At 37.8% G+C, this 26,549-nt stretch overlaps 1 protein-coding gene across 1 annotated transcript in view; it reads left to right on the top strand.

Annotated features, from left to right (window-relative positions):
- The window catches only part of PDE10A (phosphodiesterase 10A), a 270,323-nt gene that overhangs the window by 102,957 nt on the left and 140,817 nt on the right, over positions 1-26,549 (top strand). Inside the window, exon 2 of the mRNA XM_057490292.1 lies at positions 6,240-6,368. Coding sequence (XP_057346275.1) covers positions 6,240-6,368 — 129 coding nt within the window. The remainder of the gene's footprint in view (positions 1-6,239; positions 6,369-26,549) is intronic.

Below are 26,549 nucleotides of genomic sequence, written 5' to 3' on the forward strand. Positions count from 1 at the left end.
CAACACCTAAGTTTGGTGACTAGCTAGGAGGACTCCAGGACCAGCACAGAGTCATACTCACAGTCAAGATTTCCTACAGTGAAAGAGGATGCCATGCAAAATTAGCAAAGGGAGGAGGCACACAGGGTGAAGATGGGGAAAGCTGGCACATGCTTTTGGGAGCCCCATCCCAGTGGAGTCATGCAAGATGTGCTGAATTCCTCCAGTGCAATTGCGACAATATGTGTGAAATGCCGTCTACCAGGGAAGTTCCTTACAGACTAGGTGCCCACAGTTTTATTGCTGGGCTGGTCACATAGGCACCCCTGCCTGTCACTGCCCAAGTCGCAGATTCCCAGAAGGAAAGCAGGCAGTCAGCATAAGCACACTGTTTGTACAAGCAGTCTAAGTGCCGCAGGCCTGCTGGGAACACTCCCAGAGCCAAGCTCCCAGGTGCCAGCCAGCAGCCAAGCTTGCCGGCAGCCTCTCAGAGGCAACACCCAAAAGACCAGGGGTGGGGGAGAGGGCGTGGCATTTTCCGGAAGTAAATGAAGGGAGCCTGGGGGGAAGTGCGGCCTCAAAGTAGCCTCCTTCTCAGGGCCGGCCTGTAACTGCAGGCAGCTTCTGCCCCACTGCTCCAAAGATGGCTTCCACCTTTTAATCAAAGCCTGAGGTTTAGCAGAGTTTCCAATTCATAGTTCGAGTTAAATTGTGTAATATAATCCCAAGTTGGGAAGTCACACCTGTTAGTAACAATCCCATTAAACTATAATAAGCTCAGACAGGAGAAAGTGTCAAAAGCAAAAACAAACACAAAAACAAACAAACAAAAAATCCGGGGCAATTTTAAGATGTGGGCTTTTATCTTTGTTCTAACCTTAATTACTGCATCTTTGGCATCTTTGGCATTCGAGAGTAGTCCAATTCTCAGTGCTCATTTTCCTTTCTTATACTTTGAGGATTATATTTCATTTATTCATTAAGTATTTATTGAGCATTTGCTCTGTGCCAGATACGTAATGCTCTGAGGCTTCAGTGTACTAGCACATATCAGCTTTATAACCCAATATCATATTCAAGTGAGTATTCATACTCATATTCACAGTATTCAAGTGAGACTGACTGGGATTCACAAATGTCAGCTGTTTTATCCATTTAACAGGGAAGAAGGCTAAGTAGCTGGAGTGTAGGTATAGGAGAGGTAAATACCTAGTAAGCAGAAGGTGTATAAAGTTGAATTTGGGGATTCTGAATGCAGATGTAACTGATTTTAAACTTATTCCCCTGCTAATCTTCATTTGCTTTTGAATAAATAAGTAAAGGTTGTGCATAGAAGCATATATATGCAACTTGGGAGAATTAACATGCAACTTGTATGAATGCATGTGTGTGTGCACACACACACACCCTGACACATGCACGGATGAGTCATCATTGCCATTGAGAAGTTTGACAGTCTGGCATGCTTAGTATGACACAGGATATTTTGTTTTAACTTGAGATTTTGTTATTAAGACACTAAAATGATTCATTATGTTACTACAATGTAGAAAATTTACTTTTTCTGCCATATTTTGGAACTGTCTTTTGAAACTAATAAGAATTTTTATTTTTAAATAAATATGTACATCCATCTCTTGGGTAGTTAAAAAAAAAGTTACACCTCAGACTGTGATAGATTTATGAAAACCACTGGCTTTTCCTCTCCTGAACCACACAGCTGTAGGAGAATATTCTGTCTTTAGCCGGGATAGTCTGATCTGGTTATAGAAGCTTTTTTGCCCATGAATTTCTGCCTGAAACTGAGTTGTAACCCAGCTTCTAAAATGTTACTTCTAGTTTTTACCCCCTGGGTTCATACATGGAAAAAACAAAACAGAAAGAGGAAAACCAACCCCAAAATTTTTTACCTTTTTTGCTTACTAGTCTTCAGAGTAAGCAGTGATAATGTCCACCAAGAATCTTGTGTTCTTCCATCTAAACATATGCAGTCAGTCACTGCTGATTGATATGAACTGCCCTTCAGCCCCTCACCGCTCAGGCTATGCTTTGATAATTGAACTATTATTATAGTATAATATTTAATAGCAAGGAATGTGTTTTGTGTTTGTTTTCAATCAAAATCTATCTTATAGTTGGCTAAGGCCTTAGGAAGCTGAAAATTATTTGCATATTCTTCACATCTGGAGTAAACACGCAGGAAATTATAAAACTGTGACAATTATTATAAATAAGATAAAAGATTATGAGTCATGTATATCAGAATTTTAAAATGTATGGTTTATTGTAATCTAGCTGAAATTAGCTACTGTGAGATAATGGGAATTTAGGGTTTTTTCCCCTTTTCTGTGATGAGGAGAAGCAGGGGATCTGATGATGAGACACCCAATTGGTGAGGAAAGATTTGTTTTAAGAAGATGTGGCATAGAGTAGCGGGAGGGCGCTGTGGGATGAGGATGGGGAACTAGGACTCGGTAAGGGGGGGAGGGAAGGTGCTGGGTTCTTGCTGTATGCTTTTGACTGGCTTTTAAACAATACAGACACGCATTGGGATTTTTCTCTACAAATTAAGATGGTAGACTTAATACCTGAAAAATTGGGCTTTTTTTATTTCTAACAACAGATTCTTTAGTACTTCTGAGTAATTAAAAAATTCCCTTCTAAATGAGAAAAACAGTTCTTTAGCTTTTTATTTGAAAGTGATTTTCCAAAATAATTTTTAAAAAATGGATTCAGTGTTAGAAAAAAATGAGATAGATTGCTTTTGATGGCAAAGGAAAGTGAGCATAAATTAAGTGTTAAAATTAAATGGAAGGTTAAAAAATTTGGACTTTTATTATTAAAGAAATGAAGTTTTAAATGTGATTTGAGCCTCTGGAAAAATGCAAGAGTCAGCTGCATGCAGATGAAAATGGCTTTTTGGTACTATTGAATGTACGGGGCAAACATGCTGCGTGTGGATTATCCCATTTGATTATTATAATGTCCCTGTGACATCGATACTGCTATTATTCCCTTCCCATAGAAGTAAGAAGCCAGGCCTGGAGACTTGAGGTGCTTCCTCCAGGCTCAGGCCCTGGGGAACAGAGGAAAGGAGGCAACTAGCCTCTGCCTCTACCTGTAGTCACGGCATAATACCTCCCCTCTCATTCTCATATTGAAGGAGGCAGTTACTTTCATGAAACATCAGTGGTAATTTGGGGAGAAAGTTATACTTAGAAGACCTCTTGACATTTGAGATACAGAGCTGTGTGAGAACATGTGGTGTTCTAAATGGAGTTTACAACCAAATGGTCTATTTGCCTTCTCATTCTCTGCTCCACACTTAAATCCAGGATTGATTAATTTTGTTAGTCTAGCATTTTACTTACATATCATAATTCATTCATGACTCAATTGATATTTAAAAACTTACTTTTGAGTAATTTATATAAATGTCAAGTAGTGGGGAGTTACTCCCCACTTTCTTGAGGGTGGAGTATCTACATAAACTATGTGGGATTCTTCTGCAGGGGAGCATGTTTCCAGTTCTGGATGTCCATGAATAAAGCTGCTATAAACATTCACATGGGCAAGTCTTCAGATCATTTGGGTAAATACTTAGTAGTGTGACAGCTGGGTCATATGATCCTACGGTAACAATTAGCTTTATAAGAAACTGCCAAACAGTCTTCCAAAGTGACTACTATTTTGCATTGTCACCAGCAATGAATGAGAATTTTTGTCATTCCACATTCTTGCCAAAATTAATAACTTTGAATTTTAACCATTCTAATAGATACATAGTGAAATATCATTTCTGTTTTGAGTTCACTATGACAACTGAACATGTTTTCACATGCTTATTTGCCATATATATATATATCTTTGGTGAAGTGTCTATGCAGATGTTGACTCATTTTTAATTGGGTTATTTGTTTTCTTGTTGGGTTTTAAGTACTCTTTGCATGTTTTAGATACAGGTCCTTTATCCGGTATATGATTGGCAAATAGGACTTGTAAAATAATGCACTAAAGGTGAAATGAGGTAACAAGGAGGGATGAGTCAGTTGTAACTATATTTTTAGCCTGGGTTCCTGGGAAAATGAAGAGCAATAGTACCAATAAAAAGGAAAGTTGAGAGTTCAGATCACTTTGGGAATAAGTAGGGAAGAGATGACTCATTTGGTTTTAAGTCAAGATATGGGGCTTAAGGTGATGGAAGAATATCCAAGAACTGAAAGTCAAAAATAGTACTGATTCAGATCTTGCTGTCATCATCATAGGTTATTGAAGAGAAAGCAGGAGTCAAGAGCAAAAAAGTTAGGATAAGAACTACACAGTATTGTGTCAGAGAAGAAATGGAAGGAAGTTTTAAGAAGGAATCAAATGTTGAATAAGTACCACCATAGAGGACATCATCAAAGACAGTATGGAATTCACATTGTCCATTGAAGGTCAAGTTAGCTCTCAGCTTACTTAAGCGTCCTGTGCCTTTCGTATCTGACTGTAACTTGCTCTGTCAGGAGAGCTTTCTTCCTTTGATGAGTCTCTTACCTTTAGCACCTTGCAGAATTTCTCAAATTGAGTTTTTATCTCACTGGGGCTCTTTTGCAGGGTGAGCATATCCTTTTTGTCTACTACAACTCTATAATTACATATTCATAAACATATCTCTATCTATCATCTATCTATCTATCTATCTATCTATCTATCTATCTATCTATCTTTTGCAGGGTGAGCATATCCTTTTTGTCTACTACAACTCTATAATTACATATTCATAAACATATCTCTATCTATCATCTATCTATCTATCTATCTATCTATCTATCTATCTATCTATCTAATCTATCTAATCTATCTAATCTATCTAATCTATCTAATCTATCTATCATCTCCCTAGTTTAAGTTGACTAAGTGATGAATTCTTTGGAAAAAGTCATTTGCTTTTCAGTGATACCATTCTATTGTTGAATCATAACAATTGTGATGTTAGTCCCCAGAAGAATTAATTAACACATATGAATTCTTTGTCTTGTCTGGTGGTGAAAACACGTAGCCTACTCCCTGGAGTCATAAAAATATGCTTCCTTTTCTTCTTTTCTGCATTGAAGTACAATTTTCTGTTGCCTTGTGCACCTAACCATCCCTAAGGATGGTAATTTATTGATTCAGAGAGGATACAGTAGTAAAAATAAATATCATCACTGAGTAATAATTGTTAATAGCCTGTTTATGATTTGGAGTTGTTTAATGAAATGGCATATCAACATGAAGTACCAATTTGGAAACATATAATTTTATATGTTTAACATGAACACATGTAAAAAGTACTTTGTTTGAAAATCCTATGCATATTTAACAGCTATTATTAGACTATGGAAATAACTTCAGTGGAACTGACTACATACATAGAATATAAATGAACAAATGTTGAGAATATTCTGAACTGAACATTAGTTATATCATTGAACTTAGTGCCCCTTAGAGAAAGGACAATTTGTGTTGTAAACTATAAAAGACTATTTATTTGTTAAACATTTTTTTAGCACCAAAATATACCAGAGGTCTATTTCCTGTTTGCTAGTATTACTAGAGTTTCATTTACCTTGAGTATTAAGGCTGTGATAACTATTTACAAAAACATGTAAGTACTTGGTAAGGCTTAACCGCGTGGCACTGGACCACAGCATCGCTTCATGTTCAGCACTGTGATATGGTGTTGGAAATCAACTATGCAACATGGTGCAATATCTATAGTTTAAAGTCACTAAAGTTCTAAGTTTCCTTTTTTTAAACTATTTTATCATGGTTAAATATATATAACATGAAATTTGCCATTTTAACTATTTCAAGTGTATACTTCAACAGTATTAATTACTCACAATGTGTGCTCGCATTACCCCGTCCACTTCCAAAACTTTGCCTTCACCCAAAACAGAAACTTTACCCATTAAGCAATAATTCCCCATTCTCCTCTCCCTCAACCCCTGGGAGCCCCTGATCTGCTTGTCTCCATAAATTTGCCTGTTCTAGATATTTCATGTATCTGTCCTTTGTGTCTGACTTACTGTACTTAAACTGTTTTCATGTTTCCTCCATATTGTAGCATATGTCAGCACTTCAGTCCTTTTATGGATGAATAATACTCTATTGTATGTATATATGTCGTTACTTTATGTTTATGTTTAATCTTGTCATGAGGTATCCTTTTTATGTATTTTTGATATATATAAAGTCATATAGGTTAATTTTATTCTTTTTCAATTCTTTTACAGGTTTGACAGATGAAAAAGTGAAGGCATATCTTTCTCTTAACCCCCAGGTACTAGATGAATTCGTATTTGAAAGTGTTAGTGCGGAGACAGTAGAAAAATGGCTGAAGAAGAAAAACAACAAATCAGAAGGTAAGGTCACATTCATATTGTGTGGATTACTCTCTAGTGTATAGTGACAAAACAGGTATTTAATACATACTAGAAAGTAAAATATGAAGTAGATAAATATTAGCATTTTAATTCTGCAAGAGTTTAATTCCGTTCAGAAAAGCAACTCGACTTAGAATGAGGGGAAGTAAGTATGAAAGAAAGATCCTTGACTAAAAAGAAATTGGGCAAAGAATTCTTTAAAATTTCTTTAATTGTAACCACACTGAAAACTGTAAATGTCAGGTTTAGACTTGATTTTATTTAATGATTGTTGATGATTATGAAATACTGTTTATATGTATATTTCAAAAAAGTGTTCATGTTATATTTTGCAAAGAGAAGTCTTCAAACAATTTTTATATGTGCACAGCAGGGAGCGAACTCTTGACTTTGCTTTAGACATGTCAGTCACACTCATAAACCTAAGAAGCAGTTAGACTTACAGCAGGAAAGGTGGGCTCAGAGGATTGAAGTTGAATAACTTTCCCCACAAAATAAAGATATACTAATATATTGAATTGAATGCTATAGTATGATTTTTATTTTGGTTTAAATCAATTTATATTTGGCCAGATATCACTTCTCATGTCTATGAATGTTGATTTTATAGTGGAAATCAAATTCATACCTGGTTTTTATTATGTAAAGAACTTTTATATTCAGAAATACAAAAACATATACTATTTTTCTGGAAATTTCTTTAGTATAAAAAAATGCTATAAAGTTAAATGATCATTACTAAAATGGTACTCTTTTGGAACTATGCTACTAGTGTGCTGCCTGGGGCTGATTTTCCTCATTCTCATTTTAAAAGTTTGTATACTTATATAATTATTATAACAAAAAAGAGATGAAGCTTTAAAAAAAAAAGAGGTTCTGGCATTAAAATACAAAAAACAGTTTTTGAAGTACATGTATATGACTGTGTGTGTATGTGTAAGTGTGGATTGCAGGGGTTAGGGAGAGGGAGAAATATAAATAAGAGACAGGCATGGCATAATATTTCAAAAGAATCACAGCATTTATTATTAAGAACAAAGCCTGATGTGGCACATTTCACCTATTACAAACTTCAAACATTTGGAAACAATTTTAGTTGTTTGACACTTTAAAAACATGACTGAATTGTGTTTAAAGTACATCAAACAAAGATGTGAATTTCAACTTGCTATGTAATGATGGATAATACAGTGTAAGGATATATGATATCAGTGTGATATGTAATTGAGTGTAGGTCCTAGAAAATGGAAAATTTTATATGCTGTTTCAGTATTGCAATGATAGTTAACTCTATCTATGTGAATGTGTGATTGTTTATCTCCCAAATATGTTTTCTATAGTTGTTAATCAAATAATACTTTAAATTGTTTAGTATGTACACTTAACGGTTAAACGATTATTAAGAATAGCAATGTGTAACTGCAACAATACTCAGTTACACTGGAAGGAAAACTTGTCCTTGTAAGGAGGGGATTTTGACAGTGACCCTGCTGAGGGCGTGAATCTCTTGGTGAGACCCCGAATGAGAGAAGGCTCCATGAGAGGTTGAGTGGCGCTTCCCACCTGGTGGGGGGGACAAGCACAGAAGTTCCCAAGACACAGAATGCATCAGTAGTAAACAAGGAGTTAGGCAGTTTGCAGGGGAAGTTGAAAAGGAATCTTTAATTCTGCTGCTGCAGTCTGGTAAGGCCCCTTCCCTTCCTCTTCGGGTGAGTTGATCCCAAGAATTTGTCTCTTTACGTCTACCTTATGTTCAGATAGATTCTGCCGTATCGGCTGTGCAGTCTCAGCACTGACTTTCCGAGTGTGGTGAAGCCAGCATTGCTCAGTCCTCGTGGAGATACAGAAAGCCAGTTGTAAACCTTCCTTTCATTTATGTAGTTATGGGTTAAGGTAGTTGTCAGCAGAAGCATTTCATTTCTTTTCCCTTGCTCCCCCCTCACTATTTTTAAGAATTTCATTTCTCCTGAATAAGACTTTATTCTTCAGATCCTGTCATTGAAAATGTTTGGAGGAAGAAAATTTTTTGTGGGGAGGATTTTCAGGGAGTGTTTCTGTTTGTTTGCGTAGACCCAGGATTGGAAAAGTGTGACAGAAGATCTTAGATGATAGTTTTTTGAAAATGAGGCAAGCCCATCCAGATCATTTCATTTTGTGTCAGTTTAGTAATGGAAATTGAAGGAAAACTCTGCTAGAATATTCTGTACAATGCTTTGTACATTATAAGTACTCCATAAATATTTTATTTATTTTTAACTGATGATAAACCAGCCTCATATAGAAATGATCTGTACTATGGGACAGAAAATTGTACAAAAGTATATTCTGCTTAGAGAAAGATCATATATGAAAACTCAGTTTTCAAAATAAGTGAATAGAGGGATGATTATTTAAAGCAGAAAATTCACTTTAAAAATGGCCAGCTTTCATACTTCTTGCAGGTGTTTTCCAATGATGACTTTGTGTTGCCCAAAATACCTAATTTTTCTTCATTCATTCACCTGCTCTTTGCTTGGTGCTCCCAGGCAAAAAGCTTCATAAATAGGGAATGCGTGATACATTTCAGTTTAATACAATGCAGTAGCTGTAGCTTCATGGGAAGCATGTTCCTGGAGTGGGGTGAATAAACTGGTGTGACCGAATTTGGTCTGAGGAAAGGTTAGACTGGGAGAAACCTGTTTATTGTTCACCATGAGGCCTGGCTCCATTCTTCCCCTCAGGCTTCTGCTGCTGTCACCCCCCATCCCGCCGGACAGGGCACATGCATGCCTCTCCCCGTGCCCCTTCCGGGAGAAACTCCATGGGCAGATCCCCAGCGACTGACAGGCGCCAGACCAGTCACACAACAGAGGGGAGGAGAGAACAGCCTCTCTCCATCCGTTGTCCCCTGAAGGCTGCGGGAAGCAGCAGTATATGGAAATAGACTAAGGGCAGGTGGGGGATTCTGGAAATTTTGCAATTTTACCCCACAGTAGCATTTATAATGCCTCAGTAGTATGTGACCAGAAAGCAGCTGTAGTTTCCAAGGCATTTCACATGTTCCCCCTTTACATGTGGTTACAGTTGGTGCAGGTTAGGTGCTTGAAGTCCGTCCAGTTCATGTGGCAGTTGTTGAAACTGCCAAGGGAGGCTCAAGGATCACCAGAGGGCTAGCATCTCATTCTCGACAGAATCCCCGGACAGAAACTGGGGGCAGTCTGAGGGCTCATACTGTGTGCATCATCATTATTTCTGTATCCCTCACATAACAACACGACACACCTGATGCATAGTGGGGGGATTCTGTGAACATTTTTGAATGAATCAGTAAGACAGGGCTAGATTCTCAACCTCCACTGGCAGTTAGGTTGGTTGTCACTGCACCTGGCTATCATATAATGCCTGACCTCAGAACTACTTTTTGTGTTCTTCTCTCCCCCATATGCATTTAAAAGCTTCTTGAGCGAAGGGGCTATATGATACATAATTTAAAATCCCTCAAGGTACCTTGTCTTCTCATTTATTCAGCAAATTGTGTGTGAAACACTGTTTAGGTACTGGGATTATTAAGTTTCTAAGGAGTTCACTGTCTAAAATAGAAAAGAGTTGTTTCTGCTTTCTTGTAGTGGGTCTGACAGGTTGAGCCATAGCCCAGGTGTGGAATCTCTGAACCTGGGTGGTCTGTGGAGGGACTGGGACCACAGTGAATTGTGGTCTGTTTTGTGTTGACAGAGAAGGTGGTTTGGGAAAGGTAGACTACCATGTGTTGTCAGAGATTTAAATTTTGAAGTCTTTATTTTCTGGTTTTCACTTTAATTTTATTGTTTCCATTCCGTGTTCATTTGAAATGCATAAAATTCCATCTATAGCTGCAAGGCAAACTGCCTTGAATTGGTCCTAAATTCCAAACAATTGATTTTCAAATGACGTTTGGAAATTGTAGCCTTAATTTATCTTATAACCTGAATGTGCTCCTTTAGAGAATGTATAAAAATGCCCTAAGAAATCATTGAGACCTGTACATGCTCATGACCATCCTTCCATTCGGGAAAAACCTAGGGAGGAAACCTGGTCATGAATTGTTTCACTAAATGTTACATTTTATGCTAAATTTTATGCATAGTAAATTTGACAGGTTCGCTAGTAGTCATCAAGTCTCAGATTACTAAACTAACATCTACATAAGCATCAATGTATAAATAAAAGATTAGTAAATAAACATCAGGATATGATGATGATCAAACCTTTGCACTTCTTGTAAGAACTTTCTAAGATGAAACATGATTATCCACCCCTGTGCCACTCCGCTGCTCCAGTTACGTGCCCGAAGAGTACCTTTGACTATCAGCAGTGTCCCCTCTTGGCTTCTAATGTAAAACAATCTTTAGTTGACAGCGTTGTGGTATTGGAGAGAGTGCATGAAGAAGTGAGAGCATTGGAGTCAGCACGACTGTACTTGGCATCTTCTGGTGTTAAAATCTTTAAAATCTGTGGATTTTGTTTAAAACTCCCAAAATGTAGCTGTGATACTCATTTTCTAAAGAGAAGCTGTTTTTGGTGCTCATGGAGGTGATTGAACCCAAATCATTTAAGAATTATGAGTAGCAATGCCATCTTTTATGCCCGGTAGTTTTTATTATTACATTTCTACATCTAAAATTTTCAGGAGCAGACCATATCACTGTCAGTGTACCTATAAATTTTAAATAATAATGAAAGTATTAGTGCTGTCAGCTGTCTTAAATATTTTTCAACAAATACATGAAGTTTTTTTTTTTTTACTCAAAAGTGTAGTTTCTACAGATTTTTCACCTCTCCATGATTCTAGAGGAGGGATTTAATTGTCATTCAAATAAAACTGTTAGATATTTCATACGTAGAATCAGTGACATTTAAATTATTCCCGCTATTATATACAACCTGAAATGCAGATTAAATAGTGTGAGCATATAACAGATACTTTCTATGCTAATATATGTTAATGTAGTGGGACATTAAATTAATAGGGCATGAATTTGTTTGGCAAAGTATACAATGTTAGTAGGTTTTAGTAAGTAGAACACTAATAAATGATGTGTTAATTATTAGTACATATTACGAATAAGAAAAACATGTTGCAGTGTTATACTTGGAACTTCATTTTGGGCACTTTCTCCCTTTTCCTTTAAATTACTTTGTCTCATATTTAAATTATGTTTGCACACAGAACTTTCTCTCTTTTCTGGAAACCAGAAAATTTGTTGAATGCCTTGCTGAATTATAAATAATTCTGAATTATAAATAAACATTAGTTCACCATCTGGTAACTAGAAGGGGATAAAGTTGATATTAATCATTTGGAAAAAGTTACTTGATATATTGCATTAAGTCTGTTAATTGTTCATATTATTGTAAATCTTTAATTCTGTATCTTTATTATGTATTTTTGATACATTCTTTTCAGAGTGGTTGGGCTCTATAGCAATCCAATCAAGTTGATTGGGATTTTGATAATTTTAAAGGTTAAATCAGATCATTGCAAATATTGTTAGTGATATGAAACTAATTCAGATAAATTTAATAGCTTTGTTTCAGACTAGATTGATTACTGAAGTAGTTTTTCTAGCATCTGTAAATTTTCTGTTAGCAGTTGCTACTATTTGCACATTCAACATTATTAGTTTATTTCTTAAGTAAAAATTTTGTTTGCAAGGGATTCTAAGTAATGAAAATGTTATGAACTAATGGATCTTTGAAAATATTTTGAAAATGCTGTGTTTTTATTAGTGTTTCTTTTTATAAAAATTGTATATGCTAATTACACATATTACAGAAAACGATGTTTAAAGTCATTGCATCTATTGAATAGAATTCTTTTTAGCATTTAAAGTTCTGTTCCACATAGTACAGATATTTTAAAAATAAATGCCTGTGAAAGTGAAGTGGTATAATGATTTTTCAGTTTTGTTTTTTTGACCTAACCCTTAAAAACTTCCTGAAGATTTTACAATGATCTGAATACTTTGACTAAAGGTTGAATAATCATTTCTAGAAACATCGCTTTGAGTGGCAAACTACAATTGGAAAGTGACCGGGTACTGCTCATTTCTCTAGGTAGTCGTTCAGTATGCTGATTAACAAATATTTATTGAGTACCTATTATGGGAGTGTAACTAGAGGACAAAGAATATCAACCTGCTCTCCTCAAGGTCACTTCCTTATAGGAGAAGACAGATAATAAACACATAACCAAAGAGTAAGGTTATTTTCATATTTGTTGACTCTGTATTTGAAAGCATCTAGCATAATGTCTAGCAAATATAAATTTTTAGTAGAATTAAATTTGCTTGAGATTTAAAAATCCACATTGTTTGCTTTTAGCCACTCAGATGGGACTTATGTACTAAGCATGTGCATCTGTTTGTCTGCCCTGTCCTGGCGTTTTTGTGAGTCACTGATGCAATATTTCTTATGTTTATGGCCTTTGAGCCACTTACAATTCTGGTGTGGAAGCAGGTGAGAAACTATGAGACATGGGAGCTGAGGGTGTATGACCAGGTGTGAAGTGAATGATGCAGGTTATGGGGACAGGATCTGTAGGAACTGAGGTCATTAAACACAGGCATGAAATTGAGAAGGCTTTTTGTAGGAAAGGCTGTTAATCTAGGCCACTGATTCTCAAAGTGTTATCCCTCGACCAACATGTACATCCCCCTGGAGCAAGTTAGAAACGCCAGCAGCTGGGCCTCACTCTAGGCCTCCTGAATGGGCAACTCTGGTGTTGGGCCTGCCCCTGTGTTTTGACAAGCCCCCCAGGAAATTCTAACGCAAGCTGGCATTTGGCACCACGTCCTGGAGGAAGGGAGGGGTGCAGTTGGGGAGCAGATCAGGTCCTGCTGGTGGCTGAGGGAGCATCAGGCATGAGGAAGGGCTGCAGGGCTGAGCTGCACTTCAGGGAGAGCCCAAGATGGGGGCATGGCCCAGAAAGTTCTGGGTAGAAGCAATTTGATAGAAAGCAGGGTGGTTGAAAGCAGGTCGGCTAACACAACAGCTCAGTTCAAACATCAGATGGTTGTTTGGTTAAACTAAATAAGTTCCATCACTCCTCTTATTTATTTTCTTAAAGTTTTGGGATGTTTTTGTTTGCTTTTTAGTACTAGTGATTCTGATATGCTGTAGAGCAGTTTAGCTACAGATTTCACATCCTTAAGAATGGGAGAAGGTAGTGTTAGAAGTTGTGTCTTTCTGCTTTCATTGTATTTTAGCCTTTTGTTCATGTTCTGCACTGACTGTAATAGGGAAACTGGGAGCAATGTAAATAACCAAAACAGATGTTAATTGATAGCTTCACTGAAGTATGATGAGCTGTAGAACAGTATATATATATGGATGTGTATATATGTATATCCATTCAGGGTCCTGGACCCAATTCCAGTGTGTGTGTGTGTGTGTGTGTGTGTGTTGGGGGGAGATGGTGTGGGGAGGGGTCTAGTTCTTACTCATGACACCAAGCAGTTGTTGAACACCAGCAGGTCTCAGCAGTTTGAGAATTCAACTCAATTCTGACACAGTCTACCTAGAGACAGGTTAAGGACTCAGTTCTGCAAGACTGCCCTCAAGCCCCCAGTCCCACCACTCCGGACACCAGTGGCCCCATGCTGTTCCCTGAGCTGCTGACAGGCCAGCTACAGACTGGAGAGTCCTGCGACCTGCTGCTTGGATTCAATTAATTTGCTAGAGCAGCTCACAGAACTCAGGAAAACACTTACCTCACCAGTTTAATGAAGGACACTGTAAGGGATACAAGTTAGTAGCCAGATGAAGAGATCCATAGGGTAAAGTTCCAAGTGTATCCTATCCTTGTGGAGCTTGGGATCTGGCCCGGTGGCACATGGAAGCATTCCCCAAGCTGGAAGCTTCTCTTTCCCCCACAGGGAAGCAGGGCTCAAAAAAGGGCAAAGTGCTCCGACGGGTTTTTGTGAGGGCTTCATTTCATAGTCATGACTGACCAAGTCATCAGCTATTGGCTGATGCAGCCTCTACCCCTCTCCCACAAATCACCTGGTTGGCTCCCCTGGCAAGTAACCCTACCCTTGGGTAGGGGTCAAAAGTCTCATTAACATAACAAGATACCCATTTCATCTTTATGGCTCTGAAGTGTTTTCAGGAACTGGGGTTGAAGACCAACTATATCTGAGAAATATATTTTGGTCATGTGAATGACTTTTAGAACTCTTAAGATTTACACTCATACCAGCTTTGATACAGCAATGCTAATTGTAGTCATCAGGTACCTTACAGTTATTAGCTTTTGACCACCTTCGTCCAATTCCCCCACCCTAAATCAGTTATGAAATTTGCTAAGGTTGAAAGTTTTTCCTCTAAGGTCATGAACAGCCAAGGGTACCCACTCTCACCACTCCTATCTATTATATTGGGAGTTGTAGCCAGTGCAGTCAGGCAAGAAAAGGAAATGAAAGGCATCATAAATGGAAAAGAAGGAGTGGAATTGTCTCTATTTGCAGATGATATGATTTTATATATAGGAAATCCTTCAGACTTCACCAAAAAATTGTTAGATATATGTTAACAAATTAAGTTAAAGTTGTAGGATACAAAATTAACATATAAAATCAGTTAACATTTCTGTAAACTAAAAATGAGTTATCTGAAAAAGAAGTAAGATGCTCCCTTTTATGGTAGCATCAAAAACAATAAAGTAGTTAAAATTGAATAAATTAAGGAGGTGAAAGATCTCTACCCTGAAAATTATAAGACATTGGTGAAAGAAATTGGGGAAGACAAATGGAAAGGTACCCTGTGTTCATGGATTGAAAGAATTAATATTATTAAAATGTCAGTACTATCAAAAACCATCTATAGATTCAATGCAGTCCTTATCAAGATTTCAATGGTATTTTCTTACACAAGTGGAAAAAATAATTGTAAAATTAAATGGAATTGCAAGACTCTAAATAGCCAAAGCAATCCTGAGAAAGAAGAACAAAGGGGAAAATATTGCTCTTCCAGATTTCAGGCTATCATAATCAAAACAGTATGTCACTGGCAGAAAAACAGACCAATGGATCAGTGCATGGAACAGAACTGAGACCCCAGAAATAAACCCAGTCATATAAAGTCAACTAATATACTCAGTGGAGAAAAGACAGTCTCTACAATAAATGGAAAAATTTGATATTCACATGTAAAAGAGTGAAACTAGACTTAAAAATTAAATTGGATTAAGGAGTTGAATGTAAGACCCCAAACTATGAAACTCCTAGAAGAAAACAGGAAAAAAAACCCTCCTTGACATGGGTCTTGGCAGTGATTTTTTGGATGTGCCATCCAAAGTACAAGCCAGAACAGTGAAGATCAACAAGCAAAACTACATTGAACTAAAAAACCTCTGCACAGCAAAGGAAATGATCAACAGTGAGAAGACAAACTATGGAATGGGAAAAAGTATCTGCAAAGCATGTATCTGATAAAGGGTTAAAGTCAAAAAGCATAAACAACTCATGTAAGTCATTAGCAAAAAATATATATATATATGTATATATATATATGTACACACATACACATACACACACATTTAAAAAGTGGGTAAAAGGGCCTGAATAGATGTTTTTTCAAAAAAGATATAGTAATTGTCAACAGATACATGAAAAGATGTTCAGTATCACAAATTATTAGGGAAATGCAAATCAGAACCACAATGAGATGTCATCTCACTTCTGTTAGAATGTCCATCTTCAAAAAGACAAGATATGACAAATGTTGGCAAGAATACTGGAGAAAAGGGAGCCGTCATGCTCTGTTGGTAGGAATGTAAACTCATACAGCCACTGTAGAAAACAGTATGGAGAGTCCTCAAAAAACTAGAGACAGAAATACCATATGACCCTGGTAATTCCACTTGTTAGAATTTACCCAAAGAAAACAAAATCTCTGATTCAAAAAGATATATGAACCCCTATGCTTATTGCTTCATATATTTACAATCGCCAAGTTATGGCAGCAATCAAAGTGACTATCAAGAGATGAATGGATAAAGAAGATGTGATACATATACACAATGGAGTATTATTTAGCCATAAAAAAGAAAGAAATCCTGCCATTTGCTACAACACGGATGGACTTGGAGGGTATTATGCTAAGTGAAATAAGCCAGGCAGAGAGAGACAAATACCATATGACTTCACTTATATGTGGAATCTAAAAGCAAAAGAAAACAAAATGAACAAAATAGCAGTGGACCCAGGACACTGAGAAATGACTGGTGGTTCCCAGGTGGGCAGGGCTGGGACAGGTGGGTGAAATAGGTGAAGGGGATGAAGAGGCACAAAATCTCAGTCATAGTATAAACTAGAGGGATGAAAGCACAGCATAGAGAATATAGTCAGTAATTCTGTAACATCTTTCTGTATTGACAGATAATAGCTACACTATTTGGAGTGAGGCTTTAACAGTGTATATAATTGTTGAATCAATGTTGTATTTGAAACCAATATAATATTGTATATTAACTATATTTCAATAAAACATCAACAACAAAAAAGTTGTTGGGGTATACATATACAATGGAGTATTCAGCCACAAAAAAGTGAGGAAATCCTGCCACTTACAACAACATGGGTGGACCTTGAGGGCATTATGCTCATTGAAATTAGTCAGACAAATACTGTATGATCTCACTTTTATGTGGACTCTAAAAGAAATCCAAACTCCTTGAAAAAGAGACCAGATTGGTGGTTACCAGAGGTGACGAGTGGTGGGAGGGAGGGTTGCAGGAAGGTGGTCAAAAGCACAAACTTCCAGTTCTGGAATAAGGCCTGGGATGTAACTTACAGCCTGACGACAGCTCACACTGCTGTGCAGGGTGCAGGGAAGTTGTTAAAAGAGTTGATCCTAAGGGATCTCATCATGAGGATAAAAACATTTTTCTTTCTTTCTTTTTTTTTTTTTTTTTGTATCTCTACAAGATGATGAATGTTAACTAAACTTACTGTGGTGGTGATTTCATGATGTATGTATGTCAGATTGTTAAGCTGTACACCTTCAGCTTCCAGCATGTTCAGTGCTGTGTGTCAACTATATTTCAGTAAAATTAGAAAAAGTCCAAACAAAAGTGCTAGAGAGAAAGGGCAGTGTTTAATGAGTTCATGTAACAAGGATCTTTTTTTGTCTGGGGCTAGGAAAGGGTTCTCTAGGGCAGTGGGATTTAAGCTGAGGCCTGAAGGGCGAGCTTCCTAGAACACAAGGAGGAAGGCAGGTACACTCCACGGGGCTTTGTGGTTCATTGGAGGACAAGGATGTGGATATGAGCCAGGCTGATTCCAATTTGGAGTGTGTTGTTTGGTATGAAAAAAGTCAATGCCATATGTTTCACTCCCTGACCGATCGTCACCTCCCCAGAGCTCATCACTTGTTTGATGGCTGGCTGTGTCAGTCAGTATTCAGTGATAATTCACTTGCAGATATCCTAATGCAGTAGATCCAGCTTTTGAAATTGAGGCGAAAAGTGTGTATCTCTGTAATGTTAGCAAAACACCATGGAATAAAGTTTTGCTAGAACCTCTTCATAGAACCTATATGACTTTAATATTTTCAAGTAAAGTAGAATAAATAAATGTTCTTCTGGTTTTCACACAATTTAAAACCTAATGGTAAAACACTGAATGTCTTTGGGGTAAAAGTGCACATTGAATGAACAAGATTCAGGAAGAGGGGAAAATACTCTTATCTCCAACCTGTGTAAATCATGCAACATTATTAAGAATGACTCATAAAGCACAGAACATTGAGCAGAGACACAACAAAATAAGGACAGTCCTCAAACTTCCAAAACAACTGAACAGGAAATGATAAAAACGATGAAGGAAATGATTTATGTTGAAGGTATTATCAACACTAAGAACTTATAATAAGGACCCATTAATTCTAAGAATGTTTTAGAAATTGGTCTCGGGCTAAGTTAAGGGTCCTTAGAGCAATCATGGTCAAAATTCCTTATTTTGGAATTTGTATGACTTTTTTCACTTAAAGAGTTTATCTAACTCATATATAAACAACCATATTTAGTTTCCAGTTACATAGAATTATCTGAGATAATTAATAACTTATTATTAATACTTCTCATAGCCTTAAAATATTTTTTAGGTATCAGTGAAGTCACTCAGCTGTCAGTTTGGCCCATGATTATCTTCATACTGTAGTGCCTGTTCAGCTTTCTGTGTATTTTTTTACTGTGCTAGAGCAAGTCTTATCAGAACTTTCTTCCCAAACTATTTATATGAAATTCCAATACAAGGAAGGGAAACAGAATATGTGAAATTTCTGGCAATTTTGAAGATACATGATTTCAGTTTGTGTGTGTGATTCTGTAAAGAGGAAGTCAGAAATAAGTGATTTTAGACACAAAGTATTTTTTCTTATTAAGAATTTTTCACATTAAAAATACTTCATCTTTTTAATGTGAAAAATTCTTAATTTTGTTTCAGGAATTGCCAATCCATTGCCTAGGACAGTATACTGTTACATAGGATTCTTCTTCTAAATATTTATTCTGGAAGAATACACTTAATTTGAATATGAACATTCAGAGTTTCAGTACAACAGAATTACTAATATAGATCAATCAAAGCTTAATGAAATAAAATTAGTAAACATTTATAGAAAGAATGAATGAGTGAATGTAATGAAGCTCATAAGTTTAAAGAAAATCCCGATGGTTTAGATAAAAAGAAATAAATTTTAATTGGTTTTCATGCTGTTAAGAAAAAAAATACAAGAATATAACAGGAAAGAGCAGCTATAGGAGATGTTTCTATGGATAAAAACCTGTATTAACTTACTATAGTAGTAAAAAGCAGCAAAGAGAAGGTTGATTTGTATAAAAGATGAAATTGTTAAATAATAATAGCAAATACTTCTGTAATACTTATTAATCTAAGTGCTTTATGTATATTAAGTCAGCTAATCCTTACAGTAATATTATGAGAAAGATATTACCATCATCTCCACTTCAGAGATGAGGAAACTGAGATAAAGCTGATAAGCATCAGAGGTGGGAGTGTTTATCCCAGTCAGGTTAGCTTGTGGAAGAATGTGAGGCTTGACTTCAAGGCACTGAGACCAGTTCTATGCTTGTGTGTTGTGAACATTCCCTCTGAAAGCACTTGTCGTTCCCTCTTGCCATTTTGTGGTTAGCTGCTAGTCAGAGCCACACTCAGAGGCCCTATGTGGATGCAAGAGTATGGAGATACCTGTTCTGCAAATAATACCCCAAAGAGATTACTCCAATGTGACAGTCGTGTGACCTTGAATCTCCACTCTGAGTATCTAGCAAAAGTTATCAAAGTGCAGGATGGCACATAGGTAGTAACTTAAGTAGGCAACTATTTACTGATTGGTAGTAGCTGGAGGAGATAATAAGGATTCTGAGGCTATGTCTGTGTTTGGTAAGAAAGAGCGCTGCTGTATTTAATTAGTTAGGCCATGTGTTGGGGAAGGGGATTAGGGTGACAATCTTATTCCCTTTCTGCCTTGTCTGGTCTAGCTTCTGCCTGAGTGTAGAGGGGATTCTTGAGTGCCTTCCAGACTCTAATTTGAAACATGCCTGCATCGCAGGTGTGGAGCACACATTCTATCGTTGGCTGTGTGGATTGCCCTTACAAAGCTTTCGGAATTTTGCAAGGCAGCATGAAGCACTTTGCTTTGGCTGGGTGAAGAGCTGGCTATGCAGGTTAAATCCCTGCGTGGCGGTGCCTGCTGCCCCATCCCTGATAGAGAGCAGTGGAAAGCAACATGTGGCTTGTGGCTTTCTGAGGATGGGCTTTATCATTAGGATGCTTTTTGGGGGCAAATAAAAGACCTTCCCCTATATGCCTTTAACAGAAGGGCAGTTGTTATCTTATTTAAATAGCAAGAATTTGTATTGTATAGCCACATTCCAGAGTTATTCAATTCAGGGGCTAAAAGATGCAGTTTTCTGTGATTCTCTCAAGTTTTCCTCTTGCAATGCCAAGATGGTTGTAGCAGTTTTAGGGAATCACATGCAGACAGTAACAAATAGAAACATTTAATCACAGAAACACACTATGAGAATTCTTCGCAGAGCCTGAGGGGTTTGGGAGTCGGCTCCTCTGCCTCCCGGACCCTCCCCTGGTGAGGACAGTGCTGAGGCTCTTGCCTCGTCCACCCGCGAGCAGCCTGTGCCCGGGGGACCTTCTTTTCCTTAATTCCTGCGCACTCAGTGGCTGCTTGTTACTGAATGAGTCCGAGGACTGAATGACTCTTGACCTACGGGGCAGGAGGACTCCAGAAGATATGGCATCTCGACTCACCATGTCGCCCAGGACTAGCTCTGGGCCTGCAGGGAGGAGCTCTTAGCGCTTGGTTCCCGGACCCGTGGGCTGATGCCCGGGCTCTCCTGCAGACGGGCCGGGGGCCTTAGAAGGTGGCTCCAGGGCTTGTGTGTCGTCCCCTTGTCAGTGCTGTGTGTACGTGGGCTATAAATGACTTAGGGGGGGAATTGGGAGTCTCTTTAAAAGTGTAGGGGATATATTGGCTGGTTATGCGACTTACATCTTGGAAATTACAAAAAGTTCAGGTTACATTGATAATGAGTCAGTTTATTGAGATTTTTCAATAGAATATGCTTCAAAGTAGTGTTCACCTCCTATGAGAAACAGAAGGAATGGTATTTGGATAAAGGTATTTAGTTATTCTTCAGAAGGAACTTGACAGAAGTTACCTTCGTTGTTGATACGGGCTCAGAGGCCATCAGGGTTTTCATTCTGTACAGACAGACTCCTGTGACTGAAAAGGCAGCACGGGGCTCAGGTGATTAGGCGCAGACGCAGGCAAGCAAAACAAGTTGAAGACCGCTGAGTCTCTGCCCACTTTTCTGTCCACTTTTCTCAGGACAATTTAATATTAAAGAGCCCAAAACACAAGGAGTAAATGAACATCTTGAAAAAGGTGACCTTAAGATAGAACTTAGATATTTTTATCCCGACCTAACCATCACCACCAGGGGTGAGACTATTTAAAAGAAAAAGGGGGAAGAGTTGTGTCACTTAGTTCTCTACCTGCAATGTAAAGAAAGGAAAGTATAGATACGTATTTTTAACAACAGTCACAGCTGGGGCATAGACGCCATAGGAGTTTCTAGAAATCAGTCAGTTTCACAGACTCCTGGCCCCACTTCTGTGGCATTCTGCCCTCCAGGAGCACATCTCCCATGGCACCCAGCAGGTTCCTGTGACGTGGGTGGGTGGCCGCTGCACAGGCGGCCCCAGCCTGGTAGGGGAGGCCAGCCCGCCCTCTGCCGCCCGCTTGTTCTCCTCTGATGCCTGTCCCCTCCATTCCAGATACTATCTGCAATGAGACAGATGTTTTGACATTTGTTAGTCTGTTTAAACGGAGTAATGTTGGTGGTGTTAGGTGTTAAAATTTCCATTAACTCTTTTCCATTTTCAAGTTGCTCTAATTTTTCTGTTTATGTTTTGCATCAATGATGCATTAATGATGTCTGAATTTTATTTCACTCATTTAAAATGGTTTTCCTCATATCTGCTTAGACCTTGAGTTTTACTCAAGGCTTATATTTAATAAGTAAATTATATTTAATAAGTAATTATATTTAATAAGTAAAAGTGATTTTACTTTAGAAAAGTTACTTCTTATAATTTGTAATTTTAGGTGGATAGAAGTATTTTCTTCACTTATATGGTGACAGCTGCTTCTCAGAGGCAGAGCTGCTGGTAATCATTAACACCATACTGACAGAAGTTACCATTCAGTGTTGAGTGGAGAATTTCGGTGAGAAAAGAGAACTCACTTCTCCAAAACTGTACAGCCCGTGACTCTATTTATTCTTCCCATGGGTGATCAATCGGCAGTCTGTCTTCAGTTGGAACCTTCATTATTATACATTGAAAGTTTTCACTGAAGTTGAGAATCTGGTGTCATCTCTCAAATGCAGAAATACTTGCTGCCTACTCTAGTGTGTTACCTTTCAGTGAGAAAAGATTTTACTTGATTTGACCCCAGAAACTCATTTTATTGTCATTTTAGTTGGTGTCCTCTATTTACTGTAGTTAATTTTCTCTGCTGTCATAATTTGTGGATTTGAGTAAAGCTGTGATTTTTTTAGGAGATCGTGTGTTCTAGCAACATCATAGTGTTGGTGAAAGTATTTCATGCAGGCTTTGGAATCAGGCAGCTCTAAGTTTAAATTTGTGATCTAATCCTTAATATTTAGCTGAATTACATCATTTATTCCTGTATGTTAACCTCACTGAGCCTGTTTCCTCATATCTCAAATGGGGATACAAAAAATTCTGTTGCTGTATGTGGTGATAGAATATATTCTACTTGTGGTAGAATGTATTAAACACTTATTTAAAGAGTAAAAGATTGAATGAGTGAAGAAATAATTCAGAAGTATTCTAATGCCTATACTGAGGTTAATAGTGATATAAGGCAATTAGCTCATTATGTGTTAAAAATATCACTTTTTATATCAGTTGGAAACTGTAGTCGTTAGAGTAATTTACATATTGCTTACAACAGAAAATGAGTCATTTGTTAGTACCTGAGGCTATGTTGTCTAAAGGTGGCTGTTACTGTATTCTGTTATGATCTTGTTGTTATTGAATATGATATTGGGGATAATTGTGATGAAATTCAAAGCACAATATGATATTTATGATTATTTTAAATATTTTTTCAATTGCTAGTTTTCCCCTAATGATTTTATTTGGATAAATGATGGGGGAGAAGCACATAAGCTATTCCAGAGCCCTAAAAGCTCTCATGTTAACCTTACTCTTCCATACATTAATGAAAAATGACTTTTGAAAATGTTAAAGTCACTTTCAATTTGTCCTTGCATTCTTAATATGTGAAGTGCTGTTATACTGCTAAGTGATTTTATGTTACCATCAGAAATACTGTTACCAAGGAAGGTATTTTGAAGGTATCAAGAAGGTTCTTTGATCTGGGTTGATAAAACAAGGGAGAGAGCCTCTTTTTGATGTGTGTAGAACTTTGGGAATAATGTAACTCAAAATTATGCAATCATTAGTTTGAATCTATTGAGTTTTGTATTATAATTTGAATATTAGGGCTAAATTATCTTAACCTAGACTCCTCACTGTTCTGCACTCTCTTTCATAGTCAAGATTCAGACCCAGATAAATAACTCACCTGGCCAAAAAATAGGTGATTTGCTGACCACCATGTGCAAAACAATAGGACGTTCACATATGCACTCAGCAAATGCTTTAAAGAACCTACTGCATTATGTGGGAAGAGATATGGGCGCAGAGGGCCCACAGAAATGAGGCAAGGTTGCTGCCTTCAGGGAGTCACAGGACCATGGGCATGTTTTCTTTTTTCCCCTAGAAGTTATAATAGATCTGAGTCACCAGTATTCTTTACCAGAGCTCTTGAAACCAGTGCTCTCTCCCTCCCACACACACACACACACACACACACACACACACACACACACACACACACACACACACTAATAATAATAATATTAGGGTTAGAATTAGGGAAGCAGTATGGTTATAGGTAATTGGTCAGAAAATATAATGAAAATTTCAGTATTCAAACAATTTGCTACAATTCTGCTGCTTCTCTAATACAGTCAGCTTGACTTTGTGCTTTTTCCATCCAAGTTCAGTTGCACATGTTCAGCTACAAAGTAGACAAAAAGTTGACTGTAGCCAGGGTGTGGTTCACCCAGAGTGCGGGCAGTGGGAGTGCCGTGTAGGATTCAGGCTGGACCATGAAGAACGGAAGGGCACGATGGCAGGGCGACCCGGGTGTGAAGTGTAGGCAGAGCCGTTAGTGCAGCTCATTGACACAACCGTGCCCATACCAATATCAAAATACCGAAATCATTTTGAAAAACAGCGGCTGCTCTGCACCCCCTGGATGCTCCCCGGCCACTTCAGCCCCCAGAACAAGGCTGGATTCGGCACAGGTTGGATTTTTGAGAAACCACCTATGAAGAGGAGGTTAGAGTAGAGGAGGTTTGTCAGGAACTTCCCAGGGGAACAGTGCCTGTGGCAAGAAAGGGCTGGGAAGGGAAGGAAATGGGAAAGAAAGGACGCCGGCAGAGGGAGAGTTTTCCACGGGGCTCAGCTAGCCCTGCATTCAGCTCTGAAGCTGGGGTTGTCCTGAGCAGGCTGAGCAGGCTGAGCAGCCTGGGCCTTTATCTCATACTCCCTCAGGCCCGGGGCTCGCTGCCCCTGGCAGTGGGCATGTCCTCGAGTGAGGCGGCTTTCTTCAGCGGAGGGCACCCTGGTGGAGAGCCGGCAGTACTCCGAGGATGAAGTTCTTCGCTCTGGCGTCTGGATGATACCTTCCAGCATTCCCAGCAGCAGTGGAGTGCAGAGGTTGGAATGGCTCAGAATCCCTTTTCCAGCAATCTTTAGGACACTGTCACTTACAGGTTCTGGTTTCATTTCCAAGAAGAATTGTACAATTACCTGAAAAGCTGTTGAAAATACTCCTCCCTTCTCCAACTATATATCTTTGTGAGGTCAGATTTTCTTCATATACCCCGACCAAAATAACATATCACAAGAAATAAATGCAGAAGCAGATGAGGGAATCTAGTTTTTTCAGTTAAGCCAGACTTTGAAAAAATTTATAAAAATGTAAGACAGTTCTCCTCTTCCCAGCAAATTTGTTTTGTAAAATAAGTTACTTCTCATAAAAATATGCATCCATGTTATAAGTAATGGGATATTATTTTATTTCAAAATTAATAAATGCACATTTAAATATACATCAGTTTTTATTTCTATTACAGCAGCTTTCAGTAACTTACAGTGCACATAAGTACTCTCTGGGATACTCAATTTTTAAGTGTGTAAAGGATGATGAGATTAAAAAAATTTGAGAGCTTCTTCAGTGTAAGAACCTTCCAGATTTCCCATGACTGGCTTTACTAAAATACTAAAATATTCTTAGAAATTATGATTTAAAAAGAGTATTCTAAATACTCCAAGTAGAGTTGTTTGTAGTATACATTCATTTAATTTTTTCAATTCCATAATATATTGACATCTTATTTTCTGATATTTTGGAGTATATAAAATATGATGAGTTCATTTTACCAAAAGCTGGACTTTTTGTTAATTAGAAGGCAGCTCAGTACATCATGACATTTTCAGTTGCTCAAATTTATTAACATTTCCATTTTGACTGACATATTTGGATTTGACAGATTAGGAGCAAATCTAAAACATGTGTGAATAGGCAAAGGGAGAAGTAACGTTTGGGAAAAGTATTGTGCTTTTAAAAAGCATGTAAACTTTAGCATTTGTTTTCATAAAACATGAAACAAATCACTGTGTAATTAGTTTCAGTCATATGACTGGGCGTGTTGTATATTCACTTACTGACTCTTTTTGAAAACCTTCCAGTTCATGAAATAGTTAATTGGTTTCTTAAAAGACTTGCTCATGTACATGACTTGACTCATGTAATCTTTTTTCTCAGTTTTTAAAATAGGGTGACGTATGTATAACATAAAATCTACCATCTTAACTATTTTTAAGTATACAGTTCATTGGCATTAAATGCATTTAAAATGTGCTGCCATCACCCCCTCTCTCCAGAACTCCTATTCCTTTTGTTAAATGGAGGAAGCTGTATACTCATTAACCTATCCTCCTGTCCTCCCTCCCCTGGGCTCCCAGCAGTCCCCATTTATCTACTTTATAGCTCTACCATTTGGACCACTTTAAGTACCTCGTGTATGTGGAATCGTGCAGTATTTGCTTTTTGTGACTGGCTTATTTAGCTTAACATAATATTCTTTAGTTCATCCATGTTGTGGCTTGTGTCTGAACTTCCTTTTTAAGGCTGAATAATATTCCAGTGTACTTACATACTGCAGTTTGTTTACCCATTCATCTGTTGATGAATACATGGATCTCATCATGTTTTAGCTGTGGTGAATAAGACTACTGTGAATGTGGGTCTATAATGATCTCTCAAGGCCCTGCTTTCAGTTCTTTTGGGCATATACCCAGAAATGGAACTGCTGGATTGCATGCATTCTTGTTTTTAATTGAGGACCCTCAGTACTGACTTTCACAGCAGTAGCACCACCATTCTGCATTCGCACTGGTAGAGCACAGGGTTCTAGTCTCTCCACATCCTCACCAA

The sequence above is a fragment of the Manis pentadactyla genome, chromosome 12 (assembly GCF_030020395.1).
Source record: "Manis pentadactyla isolate mManPen7 chromosome 12, mManPen7.hap1, whole genome shotgun sequence".
In the NCBI taxonomy this organism is placed as follows: Eukaryota; Metazoa; Chordata; class Mammalia; order Pholidota; family Manidae; genus Manis; species Manis pentadactyla.